This window comes from Sapajus apella, unplaced genomic scaffold (genome assembly GCF_009761245.1).
Source record: "Sapajus apella isolate SASKATOON/1434 unplaced genomic scaffold, GSC_monkey_1.0 scaffold64, whole genome shotgun sequence".
In the NCBI taxonomy this organism is placed as follows: Eukaryota; Metazoa; Chordata; class Mammalia; order Primates; family Cebidae; genus Sapajus; species Sapajus apella.
The window spans coordinates 10,645,920-10,659,453 of NW_022437004.1; the positions used below are offsets into that span (position 1 = coordinate 10,645,920).

Consider the following 13,534-nt stretch of genomic DNA (forward strand, 5'->3'; position numbering starts at 1 on the left):
TCAGAAAGTTTAAGTGACTAGGAGAAGAGCATTTCAAACAGAAATCATTAATATTATCAATTACAAGATGTAGAAAATAGAATAAGGACTGAAAAAATGGCACTGCATTCAACATGCAGCTCATTAGAGTCTGTGCAAAGTGAGGCCGAAAAGGAGAAAAGTGGAGGGGTGGAAAGAGAAGTTAACATTTTAAAAGATGAATATATTAAAATGTGTCAAATTTGTGATAATCACTAGGTACCACATATAAAGGACAGCACATAGGTGTTAGGATGAAACAAAATTTATGGTAGAAGAAGGTTAACATGAATATCTTCTCTTCTTACCCAAATGGACAACTTGCTTCCAAAAAAACGCTTTTCACTGTATTTTACATGTATGTCTGCACATGTCAGTTTTCTGACTTTGAAACTATTAAGATTTTAAATACTATTGAGTAAAACCTTATTAATAGAATTCTAACAAATAGTGCTTCCTTGACTCCTTTCTTTAATGTTTTCCATCCAAAAAAACAGTATTGGAAACATTTGGATGGGAGTCCAGGAATGAATGCTATCTCACACTGCAGTTCTGCCAGCTCCTCCTCACTTGGAGTATAACTTCTTAGTAATGTAAACATTGAAGACTCCTGGTAAAGTTGGTAATTCTACTTAAGGATAATTTCTCCAGACTGTTTATTATTTCAAATAGAAATGGAAAAAAAAACATAGTGAAAAAACATTTTTTTCGTTGATTTCTTTAAATGTATAAGCGGTGGCATATGTGAAGTACTAGAAGAAATATACACCGTAAAGTTTGGAATAAAATGCAAAAATTCTGAAATAAGCTAGTCAAATTTGAGTAGATAAAATTTTCTCCTTCTTCATATTTTATATGCTAACTTAAGTCTTTTATTCTTCATAGATGTATACACAAATACACACACACACACACACGCAGACACACACATACACAACCACACACAAGAGAAGCTTATAAAATCACATCTGAGATTGCAAATGCTGTTTTCTAAGTCAAATCTGTTTAGGTTTGCTCAGGAAAAGATAATTTTCATTAATATTAGGATTCTCAATTATAAAACATTAAGTTTCATAGTTAAGCAAACCTTTTTGGATAGGAAAATGATCAAAAGAATTGCTAATTAAACATGATTCAACATTTTCCTTGATTTTTGGTGATGTACCGAGTATTTAAATAGTAAGAATATGATTTTTAGATAATATAATGCAGTTTTCATATTGAAAACTTTTTTCCTGCCTGAATTCAGTTAAATAAATGAACCATACTCTGTGTCTCCATACCACTTAAATGTCTAGATAAAAAGTGACAAATTTAGGCTACCATCTAGCTATTTGAAAACATTTATCTTGATGACATTAAACATCTGGATGTTTCCAAATACCAAGATGTTTGATGTCCTGCAGATAAAATATCCTGATGACTAGTTGAATTTTTCACTTATCTGTGGCATGAAAATATACATTTGCATGTATATATCTCTTCCAATTTCAGACAAAAATGTAATTTTAGCATGAATACAGTAGCAAGTCACAGACAGGAATCATTAGGTTTAGGGAGACTTTGGTATGGTCGTTCTTAATGAATCTCTAACCTAGAAAAACATATTTGCAAAACACTACAGTAAACAAAAGAGTTAACTGTCATTTCAATAATTCGAATTAAAAGGTAAAAGGATTTGTAAAATGAACATACCTAGATACGTAAACTTTCATCTGCAATGACCCACAAAAACACTGTATGTGGGAAAAGTATAAGATAAAGTAGTCTTACTTGATTGAATCGTTATTCAGTTGAAATGTTATATAAAACATTTCTTTCTCTCATTATCTTTTAAAAAAGCATTTTGTTTTTCTCAGCATATTCACTTATGCCATCCAGGTGAAATGACAGATATTTAAGCTTTCCAATTTGACAATTCTGACGTCTGATGTGATGATCTGGCATAAATATAGTAATAAACACAATTTATATTTCTGGCCATTCATTAGATTTTAATTTGTCTGAATCATTGAAGACAGGTTGTTCCAACTACTCTGTTTCATTTTCTCACTTTAGTCTAAGTGAAAAGAAAAGCCATTCTTCCATAAGAAACAAGGCAAATATCATTATAGGGTAACATAGGTATTTTGGTTATCAACTTAAAAGAAAGATTAATGTTCTCGTTAATTCTTGCCACTTTAAAAATAATTCTGTATAAGCATTAAATACCATTTCTAAGCTTTTTGAATCAAGATTGTTTGTACTTCTTAACTAGAAGAGGTAAATAAATAAAGTGAAAACCAATTCCCTGAAAGCTAGAAACCATTATGGCACTAAAATAACAGACAATTGCATCACATATTTCAGCTCCCAGCACTGTACCTTTAGGATCACTCAGAACTGAGCCAAAGGCACTGATGACCACGTCGGCTTTCAGATGAACCATCTGATCTTCATCTTCGTTCCATTTTCCAGTTTCATCTTGCTCTGTCCGAACAAATTGCATAGCAACAATTCTCCCACCTTTTACTATAACCTTCCGTGGGGACAGGAATGGCAGAAATTCACACTTTTCTTCCTTAGCAAGTTCCATCTAAAACAGAACAGAACAGAGAATAAACTTGAAAATGATTCTTATTCCATACAGTATTTGATTTCTAATTGAATGATACATGCTAAACCTTATCATATTAAGTCAATATTAAGCTTTTTCTTCCACCAAATCTGAGTTTCAGTTACCAGTTATTTGCATTTTGTAAATCACTGACTCAGGAAATCTTGAATTGGAGTTGTAAGGTGGATGTTTATAGATCATGGCATCATAGAATATTTCTCAAGTTTTAAGTACTGCATGTTCTACAGTTGGTGGTTTGTGAGGTTTCACCATAGTAGCCTATTATTCTTATGTTTTCAACTCTGTAGATTAAGCTCTCTTTTTTAATCATGCTGCATATTAAAATAAATACTTCTGTTTATTAACAGACTGCATACATCTAAGCTGGAAAAAAGTCAATAAAGTGGGTGAGCCAATCTGTGCAAGTACATGATTAGAATGGTAGGTAGGAGAAGAAGACTAGAGAAGCTCTGTAGAACTAAGAAATACAAAAAAATTTTTTTTCTTCCTTTTATAAAACCACAGAAGCAAATATTATAAATGAAAAATTCAAGACAGTGAAACAAGCATGTTTTCCTGATGGATCCCAGTTCTTCCCCATTTGTTACATAATTAATTCTGCCACAAAATTTGGATACCCCTGTTTCTGTTTGTTTTCACATACATAATGAATGTTTATTGAGACAGAATATCAATATTTACTTATTTGCCTATTTTTCCATTCATTGTTTTTGGAGAAATCCAGGCCTTTCTCAATGTAATCAGAGGTACTATGCTGAGTATTTCTTTTTTAAAAAAAATGCAAAAATGTCCTAATGAAGTGGTTTGGGATGATCAGTCTTATCCTTTTCCTTCCCTCTGAAAGCCAGGTGAATTCTCAACAGGACCCCTGAGTAGCTTTTCCACTGAGGTTTTGTGTATGAGGCTTCAAACTAAGAGTTGTCTGGGCTTTGTCAGGATGGAAAAACTGAGACATAAAGTAATTAACTCAATGCTGCAATCAAGCCATGGGCCCATCTTTCAACAATCTATCCAGAACTGGTGGCATACATCATAATCACCTGGAAGGCTCATTAAACCAGACTGAACAGGTCTATTTTCAGAGTTTCTAAGTGTGGACGTTTAGGTGGGGCCTGAGGATTTGCATGTCTAAAAAATTCCTAAGGTGATGCTATGCCTCTAGTGCACAGATGATACCTTGTTAACCACTGTCTTAATAGATGATAGCTGACTGACTCAGAATTTGGTCTCTATGATGCATTTTTCAAGGACAGTAATAATGCACCAGGGAGCAAATTTAATTATTGGAGGAAAGAAAAAAGTCCTTAGACATCATAATGGTCGGGTGTGCTCAAAGAGCTAAAGTTTATAAACAGTTATACAATATTTCCATGGTATTAACATTACAGCAAGAAGGATTAAAAATTTTTAAGACACTAAAGGGGTAAGAATAAAATAGCTTGGAAACACTAATCTATACTATACACTAGTATGAAGCTATTCAATCTATGTCTTATTTACGATGTTTTTTGAATATTGTCATTAAAGGCTTAAAAATTAGAATCACATCACAATGATTACACAGTATTTTCCTTTTCTTATAAAAATCAAGAAATTAGCAATATCAAAAATAATGAACATGTGGCATATTATGGTGGTAAATATACAAAACAGTTGATATACAACTTCTCATTGCTCAGACCGGAAGATTAGAGGTAAGTGGAATTGAATCAAATTTGAAATCTGCTCTGCTGCTTATTTGTGATGGTTTCCTTATACATAAAATAGGGAGAACACCATCTCATTAATTGGTATGTGTGGTGTTACTTAAAATAATTCTAAAATGTAAAATGCCTAAAGCAGAACTTAGCATATAGAAGACTATGTATTCATAGTTGCTATTTTCTAAATTCCCTTTTTTTTTTTTAATCTGAATCATTATTCAGTTATTCAGTATCACTTAGAAATGAGACTGTGATTTCAAGAGAAAGGTGGCCCAATAACAAAGGTTAGTAATCGGACAAAGCAAACCTTAGACTCCTCTTTAATTTTCTACAAAATAAAAATGTATGATTTCTGGAAGGCAAACTATTCCTTGAATAATTCAAATTACAAAATAAATATGATTCTGGTATGTAAAATATGTTTTCTGTATCACTTTTGTCACATTTGTGCCACACATCACCTTATAGCTCATCAATATAAACCAGTTTATTGTGTTTCAAAATGTCAAGTGGCGCTACATTTTAATGATAATGCCACGCTTGATTGAATAACAACTCCAAATGTTTATGGTTTGAATAAATCAATATACAATGTGTATCTATAACAGTACTGTTTTCTGTGGAGGGCAGAAATGAAACACTGAACTATGCTGTACCTATTGGGAATATGTTTCACAGATTGATTTAGGATCTGTTTGGTCCCGCTCTATCTTTGCTATCTAGTAATGCTTCTATAGTATCTGTTATTGCATATAGATAATCTCTTATACTTTTTGGCAAATTTGGCATTACATTTGGAAACAAAAATTAGACATGACTAACAGATCAAAAACTTCTAAGAATTTAAAATAAAGATGATCAATCATTGAATGCCCGAGTATCTTTTAGTAATGTTCTCACCATGGTTTTGATTTTTGAGGACATTGTATAATCATACATAGCTATGAACATAAAAGAAAACTGCCTTTGGTATATCCTCATCTTACATCATAATTTTCTATGTGCACAAGGTTTGATAACATGTATTCAAATATCTAGCATTCTTACCAACTATCTGATAGTGCACTGGGGATGGCATGAACACTGGCCCCCAAAGAGATTTTTCTGCATTTTTGCTTTTGAAACTTTAGAGATTTTCTTCTCACTAATACATGTAGAATTAGACTATCAAGCAGCAGTCATAAATCACACCACTTCCTGCTATTTTGCTATTTGATAGCTAGATTTTCCATTTTACATAAGAAAGGGAAAATTGTTTAAAGGAAAATAGAAATATCATTTGCATATATATATTTGTTTGGAAAGTATTAATATTGGGAAAGTGAGATCATATTAAGATTTATCTTGGGAAGTAGGGAAATATTAGGACAATGAAAATACGGGGTAAACTTGTATAGTGAATGCTTATAATTCTATGCTGCCTTGGCATCCATTTTAAATATAAGCTGGACTTTGTTATACCAGAAGAAAGATTCAGTCACCCTTGACACAGTTTCCAATTCTACACTCTACCTCCCTGCAGCGCCCCCATTTTTCAGTGTGGTGGATCAAGATATGTGCCCTATAATTCCCTATGAAACGTGCAAATGTAGTCTGCTGGACTGGTCCTGGTGACCCTCCACCCTGCATGGACTGGGAAGACACACCACAGTAACTGCCTCTCAGTCACTGCTTGGTCTCCTGGAACTTCTGCCTGCTTGCTTTAAACAAACCTGTTAAAATTCCCCATGCGAAACCTGGACCCCTGGTTATCTCTCTGTCTCTCTCTCTCTCTCTGTCTCTCTCTCTCTGCGCCTCTCTCTCTCTCTCGCTATTTCTCTTTTTCCCTCCCTCCCTCCCTCCCTCTCTTACCTCCTGGAATTAAAAATAAAGGCACTGGTCCGCAGGTCTCATATTCTCATTCTCGCTCTCTCTCTCAGGTCTCATATTCTCATTATCTCTCTCTCTCTCTCTCTTACTTTTTCTCTCTCTCCCCCACCCATCTCTCTCCTGCCCTGGACCCATAGGCAATGGCCTGCCCGCAGGTCTCATTCATTCTCTCTCTCTCTCTCTCTCTCTCTCTCTCTCTCCATGCATTCCTCACCTCTGTGTGTGTCACCTCTGTGCAAAATGTGTACCCCCTCAGGAACTATAAGTAATAAAATCTTTATTCCCATCTTGAGCCTGTCCCAATCATTGAAGGAGTGCTCTCATCTTAACAAATATGTTATTATTTGTCTTGTTATAAATATTGTTTTATTATTTTTATTATTTTTTATGTATGTATGTACTTATTTTGAGATTGAGTTTTGCTTTGTTGCCAGTTGCCCAGGCTGGAAGGCAATGGCACAATCTCAGCTAACTGCAGCCACCACCTCCCTGGTTCAAGTGATTCTTCTGTCTCTGAAGTAGCTGAAATTACAGGCACCTGCCACCACACCTGGCTAATTTTTGTATTTTTAGTAGAGATGCGGTATCATCCTATTGGCCAGGTTGGTCTCAAACTCCTGACCTCAAGTGATTAGCCCACCTCAGCTTCACAAAGTGCTGCGATTACAGGTGTAAACCACCATGCCTGGCTGTAAATCAAGACAACTAATAATAAGTATTTATAATACTTAAAAGTATTCTTTTAAGTGCTTACATGTCATTCACTTAATCTTCATACAGAAAATACATAAAATGCTTTACATGTGACTCAATCTTCACACAGAAAATATGTTATGACACCTGTATATTTGTTGTTACAAAAAAGCATTTAGCTTCAATCCGACTTTGTCTCCCTGCTGTGGTGCAAAAAGCCAACACCGCATTGGGCATCATCATGATTTTACAGATTTAGCATACAGCCTTGGGCACACTGCTGCTTGCTGGCCTCATCAAGAAAAACATCAGTGTGGACAAGCATTATGTTCTTCCTACAGAGGAGAAACTGAGGCTCAGAGAAGCCAAAAATACACTAAGGGATGAAAAAACTTATCTGAAATTAGGATATGACTGAAAGTAAATCCTATGTGGTCTTCATTATGTCCAAGAATAGCTACTGCAGTTTATTTGAAAGAATGAGACTATTTGAGTCTAGTTGCTGAACCTCAAACAAAGCAAAGTAGGAAAGGAAAAGATCGAGTTGAAGATGAAGGGCTTGGCTGGACAAAGGTCTCTTCATGCGAAGAGGAGGCTCAAGCTTCCCAGTCTAAGCACATTTACAGGTACTAAAAGATCATGAAATATAGGAACCACATGACAGATTTATGAACCCAATATTGTAAATGACTTAATAGAGACATCTTGAATCCAGATAAAAGGTAAGTTTAGAACAAAAAAGTACTGCATCACAAAGTGAATATTAGATACACTTCACAAAGTGAGTATTAGATACACAGAACATATTATCTTAAGATATAAAATTGAAAAACTAACATACAACTTAAATAAGCTTGTTTGTTCAGTAGTTAACTCCTTCTCAACACTCTTTAAGCAAAGGAAGAATATCTTATTTGACATGCTATCACTTATGTCCAAGAGTGGTATTAAAATAGTCAACAATTGATAAGTATAAGCTAATGAACATTAAGATGGACACCCAGGAAACCAGAATATAAACCAGCCAATAAGCCAATGAAAGGCCATCAAGTGAATGCCTCATGGAAGGGCAGGGCATCAAGATTGGTCACAACCCTGTCTGTGTCTATCAAAATGATTGACACACAGTAGACCTTAAATAAGGTTTTATTTACTAGAATAAATGATGAACTATTATGGAAATCTGAAAGATATTAAAATTAAGGAAAGTTCAACCAACTAGTAGTATACAGAGTGAATGGCTATTAAACACCCATCCCAATGTAAGTAACAGGGCATAGCAGAAGACATGCTACCTGACCAGATCCTCTTATGTTGCAAGGTTAAAATACAAAAGCAAATGATGTTTCTCTTCAGTTGTCAGTTATGCTGCTATCAGAAAACATGGACCAAACTGACCAGTGGTCTAACCATATACAGTGTTCCTGTTTAAACTAACCAGCCTTCTATGACAAGTAACTCACAGATATCAGTTTTAGTGCCTTTTAATACCTAATGTTTGTCAATAATCATTAATAATCAGTAACTCTGAATCTGGGTATGAATGCTTCTCTTCATGGCACCCATATATACTTATTTGTTTGATGAAGCATGTCCTAATGAGGGACAACTGACATATCAAGCAAACATGCAAACCTCTCTTTTCCTCATCTCGACCAATAAAGTAGTAAGCAACTATAAGGGTCCACTTTTTTTTTTTTTTTTTGTATTTGACAAATCAGGTTTGTCACTTTCTTTTTACACAGCAGGAGGAAAGTTAAAAAAAAATTCCCAGCTTTGATTTTCACTTCCATATTCAGAAAAGATATGTGGTTGATGCTGAGTGAAATAAAAATAGCATGCCATAAGCATGCAATAATGATCATCATTTTAATGATTAACTTTATGTAATGTGATGATTTTGTCTGATTAATATTACAGGCATCATACTGTAGAAATTATGAAACAACTTAATTTTCTATAATTAAAAGCATGATGTCAACTCACTTTTAGATTGCACATAGGCAAAGTAAGAATAGGTTATAAACTAAAATGAGCAGAACTCAAAACCAGCATATATTAAATTCTGGAATAACTTCTAATATGCCAAAGTTTGAGAAACAATATGATGAAGGAACATTCTTTGTAAAGATTACCCTCTAATAGTAATTACCATTTATCTATTCTATATGAACACAAAAATCTAAAGATATTATTTAGAAGCAAAATTATTTAGTAGTCCCCTTTGGCCAGTGATAAACCTGGAAAATATTATCTCATTTCATCACCGTTAAATTATTGGATGTACCAAAATATTCAGAGCCATGTGGTAAGAGCATCACCCATGCATCAATCTAACTATTTATTAAATATTATGTACAAAAATAGTGCTGTGAGCTGTAAGTAAAATAATCTCTGCCTTAAAAATCTCACAGATGTAGAAAATCAGCATCTATAGGTAATAATACATGACAAACATTGTTTGCTTGACCAAACTTTAGTCAGGTTTCTGAACCTTTTCCTAGGGCTATTTGTGTACTTTTTTGTAAAATCCAGATTTAGCAAGAACCCTGATAAGTTAGTTTAGCAAAATCCCTCACCCTTGATATCTAACAATCTTCAATATCTCATCAGGTATCTCATCCTCCCCTATGACCCAGCTGATGTCTGACACTGGCCTGTCTTCTGCAAGAATCTGTTAGATTGATTTAGCCAACAGAATTAAACTTTATGCCTGATGTTTCCTTTCAGTAATATTTTATCTACTGACTCCCAACCTATTCCTTGACTATTAATTCCTAAACCCCATTCTGTATTTGGAGTTTAACTCTCACTTGGGTAATAAAAATATGATCAGATATTGAGAAGGAAGAGTTCTTGCTAAAACTGGACTTTACAGGGAAGTACACATGTGGGCCTTGGAGAAGTTTCAGGAGCGTGATTAAAATTTGGCCAAGTAAAGAATCTTTGCTATGTGTAAAGACAGCGTACTCGAATGGCACATAAATGGGCATGTCACCAAACAATAGTACAGATCAAGGAAGGGCAGCACTGCTGGGCACAATAACTCAGGCCTATAATCTCAGCATTTTGGAAGGTCTAGGTGAGAGGACTGGTTAAGGCCAGGAGTTCAAGACTAGCCTGGGTAAAATAGAGAAACCTACTAAATTCTTTTTAAAAATTAGCCAGGTATGGTGGCATCTGCCTGTAGTCCCAGCTACTTGGAAGGCTGAGGTGGGAGGATCTCTAGAGCCCATGTGTTTGAGGTTGTAATGAGCTATAATCACACCATTGCATTCCAGCCTTGGTGACAGAGAAAGATACTAGGAAAAAAAAAAAGAGAGAAATAAAGAAAGAGAGACACAGGGAGAAAGAAACAAAGAAAGAAAGAAAGAGAGAGAGAGAGAGAGAGAGAGAGAGAAAGAAAGAAAGAAAGAAAGAAAGAAAAAGAAAGAAAGAAAGAAAGAAAGAAAGAAAAAGAAAGAAAGAAAGAAAAGAAAAGAAAGAAAGAAAGAAAGAAAGAAAGAGAGAGAGAGAAAGAATGAAAGAAAGAAGGAAAGAAAGAAAGAAAGAAAGAGAGAAAGAGGAAGAAGGAAGGGAGGGATGGAGGGAGGGAAAGAGGAAGAGGGAGGGAACGAGAGAAGAAGGAGGGAAGAAGGAAGGAAGGAAGGAAAGAGGGAGGGAGGGAGGAAGGAAGGAAGGAAGGATGGAAGGAAGGAGAAGGAAGGAAGGAAAAGAAAAGAAAGAGCAGCATGGAAAAGGTGCTATATAGCAAATCTTGAAGAAAAAGTATGAATTAATCACTGGAAAGATACAGTTACTAGGAAGTTCCTGTATGGAATCCATTCTCTCTCTTTGAAGTAGTGGATGTGAAAAGAGAAGAGTTTATCTCAAGAAGAAAAGAAGGAAAGCAGCTTGGTTAAAGCTCTTTGTAAACATCCTACTGGGAAACAAACTATTGTCATTTATAAGTGGAAGGGTCCTTATCAACGGAATGCTTTTGCCTATGGCATATCGGTTAGTTTAGGATTGATACAGTAAACAAACCTGGAAACATGAAATTAAGGGGCATAGATCCCTATTAAAGAGTAATATAAGTGGCCGGGCTCAGTGGCTCATGCCCGTAATACCAGCACTTTGGGAGGCCGAGGTGGGCAGATCACAAGGTCCAGAGATCAAGACCATGATGGCCAACGTGGTGAAACCCCATCTCTACTAAATAATACAAGAATTAGCTGGGCGTGGTGGTGTGTACCTGTAGTCCCAGCTATTTGGGAGGCTGAGAAGGGAGAATCACTTGCACCCAGGAGGCAGAGGTTGCAGTGAGCCGAGATCACATCACTGCACTCCAGCCTGGGTGACAGAGTGAGATTTCGTCTAAAAAAAAAAAAAAAAAAAGAGTAATGTAAGTTATATAACTATCTGAGTATAAATTAGATGTCTCATAAGTGAAACAACTTTCTTTGGTATAAGTGATGGAGCTACTTACGTGACTTAGAGATCACATGTTAATCTGCTTTAGAGCAAATCCTAATGCAGCAAGACAGTACCTGAGGAACTCTGTTGGCAGTGGTCCTGCACTTCTTGTTTACCTGACAGTTTGTTTTCAATTGTATCCTTGAAATTATTACTAAAGTTTGATACGGAGTGATATTTCTAACACATATGAACTGAATTTCACAATCCAATGTTCTAGTTATCTAGGTTACCAAAGACATGAGGAGGACAAAAGAAGAGGCATCAAACTCTGTCCATTCACACTTGATCTGATATTCTTCAATTTACTAAACAGTTTTTTAAATATTTAGGCATTTTTGACATACATATTTATGGTGAGTGGTGAAATGCAGAACAATTTTTATATGTTAATCTCTGGACTGTACAAGCAAATTCTGCAATTATTCTTTTAATTAGGCAAAAAAAGTTTGCTGAGACCACAAATTAACATTCCTTCTTTTAGTACCTGGTATGGTATTATAGGCTTCATTCATAAATAGAATGTTTTCATTGTAAGTTTTTTAAAGTTGAAGAACCTTGAACATAAAGAAGCATTTCTCCAAATGAAAGTTGTACTACACATTGGATAAATATAGTCATCCTTAACTGAGTCCTTACTAATTTTATTGTGTCACTGTTGTGCTGCAAAACCCAGATATGCAATGTAAGGAATAATTTAGAGGCTTAAAAATGCCTTGGCACAACTATCATCAAATACATCTCTTTTAACAAGAAAAGAGTATTTTTCAACTCTATTCATTTATGATTGATGACATTTTCTTAAACCTGGCTAGCTCTTATTACTTACTCTTCATGTTAGCTTTTGTTGGAGTCAAGCCTTCCTGGCAGCTGTTGGAATATCTCACAGAATAAATTACATTCTGTGTAACTAGGTGCCTTTGTAGTTCCTCCTTTAATCTTAAAATGTTTTTATGTACAAACTCTTTACAAACCAGGATCCTCTGTTTTCCGCCACCTGCTAATGCTCTCTAATTCTAGTAATTTTTATTAATTTTTACTTTTTATATATTACTTGCTTATATTTTCTTTTTCTTTTTTTTTTTTCTTTGACTCCCTATTCGAGGGATGCTCCTGCCTCAGGCTCCCGAGTTGCTGGGATTATAAGCACGCACCACTACCCCCAACTACTTTTTTGTATTTTTAGTGGAGATAGGATTTCACCATGTTGGGCAGGATGGTCTTGATCTCTTGACCTCATGATCTGTCCTCCTCGGCCTCCCAAAGTTCTGGGATTACAGGTGTGAGCCACCGCGCCTGACTTTTTATTTATTTATTTTCTTAGCTCTCCATTGTCTTTTAAGAGACTGAAAATTAGGAATAATTTACTTTTTTCAGACTATTTTTAACATTGGATTGACATAACCAAGTTGAATGCATCAATCCAATAAAGAAGCTTGTATTTCAGTTTGTGAAATAAGTATAAAGTAATAAGTACCCTATGTTATAAGTTCTATAATAGCAGGAAGCATACATGGCCATGAAAGCCCACAGGGAAGAGAAATTAATCTGTCATGGAAATAAGGAAGCCTTCAAGAGAAAATGAAATTTGGAGCAGATCTTGAAGGGTGAGTTCATGTGTTTAAAGTCTTTTTAAAAATCTCTTTTTTAAAAAATGACAATTCTTTATTTTTATATTAATTCATGTGTATTTTTCATTTATTTTTGTCTTTCGAATACCAAATACATTGACTAATGTGTATTTAATAAATTATACAAATTATTTTTGATAGTTTCATTTATAGGACAAGAAAAGAAGATATGAAAACCTGAGGTGAGTATTTTAAAATGGAAAGGGGCTTCTAATGTTCGTCTAAAAATGAATGAAGTAGAGCATACGGATCTCTTCCCACTTTCAGCTACTGCCAGGCAGTGACCAAAGAGGAGTTCAACTCCTTCATGACTTTTGACTGCAAGCAAGAACCAGACATAGGTGATGGGGAGGAAGGCAGCAAATCACACTGCCATGTGTGTACCTATGCAACAATATTGCATGCTCTTCACATGTACCCCAAAACCTAAAATGCAATAACGAAAAAAAAAGATATTTCAATGCACCTTCCCGTGTTCACAGGATGATTATGTCTTCCTCTCTTTCCAAAGAGCTGAGATAGAAGTACAATGTTTGATCCATGCCCAT

At 35.1% G+C, this 13,534-nt stretch overlaps 1 protein-coding gene across 6 annotated transcripts in view; it reads right to left on the reverse strand.

Annotated features, from left to right (window-relative positions):
• The window catches only part of DPYD (dihydropyrimidine dehydrogenase), an 851,840-nt gene that overhangs the window by 469,862 nt on the left and 368,444 nt on the right, over positions 1 to 13,534 (reverse strand). For all 6 annotated transcript variants that reach the window (XM_032248001.1, XM_032248002.1, XM_032248005.1 and 3 more), the window contains one exon: positions 2,383 to 2,593. In XM_032248001.1, the coding sequence (XP_032103892.1) occupies positions 2,383 to 2,593 (211 nt within the window). The remainder of the gene's footprint in view (positions 1 to 2,382; positions 2,594 to 13,534) is intronic.